Source organism: Papilio polytes, unplaced genomic scaffold, assembly GCF_000836215.1.
Source record: "Papilio polytes unplaced genomic scaffold, Ppol_1.0 DF824102.1, whole genome shotgun sequence".
Lineage (NCBI taxonomy): Eukaryota > Metazoa > Arthropoda > Insecta > Lepidoptera > Papilionidae > Papilio > Papilio polytes.
The window spans coordinates 2,840,212-2,840,770 of record NW_013525102.1 but is presented as its reverse complement, the minus strand read 5'-3'; the positions used below and the strand labels follow the sequence as shown (position 1 = coordinate 2,840,770).

At 43.3% G+C, this 559-nt stretch overlaps 1 protein-coding gene across 1 annotated transcript in view; it reads left to right on the top strand.

Annotated features, from left to right (window-relative positions):
- The window catches only part of LOC106099443, a 52,185-nt gene extending 51,626 nt beyond the window's left edge, over nucleotides 1-559 (top strand). The window contains exons 8-9 of the mRNA XM_013278002.1: nucleotides 139-209; nucleotides 406-559. Of these exons, the coding sequence (XP_013133456.1) occupies nucleotides 139-209; nucleotides 406-559 (225 nt within the window). The remainder of the gene's footprint in view (nucleotides 1-138; nucleotides 210-405) is intronic.

Below are 559 nucleotides of genomic sequence, written 5' to 3'. Positions count from 1 at the left end.
AAAAGCGATTTGACGATAAAATAAAATATCGAACATACTTCTGTTGGGGTTATTTTTTTCACATAATAATTTTTCAAAAATGCGATTTGTTTTAACGAAATTTCATCACGATCTAATCGCGCACAATTTGTCTATTAGCTAGATGTGAAAGAACCAATACCAATTTGCATTGGTAAACAATTCAGTAGTTCCCACGGTGTGTATGGGCGGTATAACGGTGTGTTGCTAACGACGCATCAAGCTACGTGTTTGCTGTTTATTTTACACTTGTTTTACACTCATTACCTACATCTTCTCTAAAAATTATAATGGCGAAAAATCAGTAGGAGTAGTACGTGGGCACATCAAACATTGTGTCCATTTTTTTGTTTTTGTCCAAATGTGTACAAAGTTGTGTTGGTACAGGGGCAACCGCGAGCGGCTGGGCGTGCTGGTGGCTGCCTACATGCACTACTCGGCCATCTGCGGGGCGCCGGAGCACGCGCTCGACCGCTACGCCATGCGCCGTTACCTTGACGACCGCGTGCCCGTCTTCCAGTTGCCTTCCAACAAAAGGTAA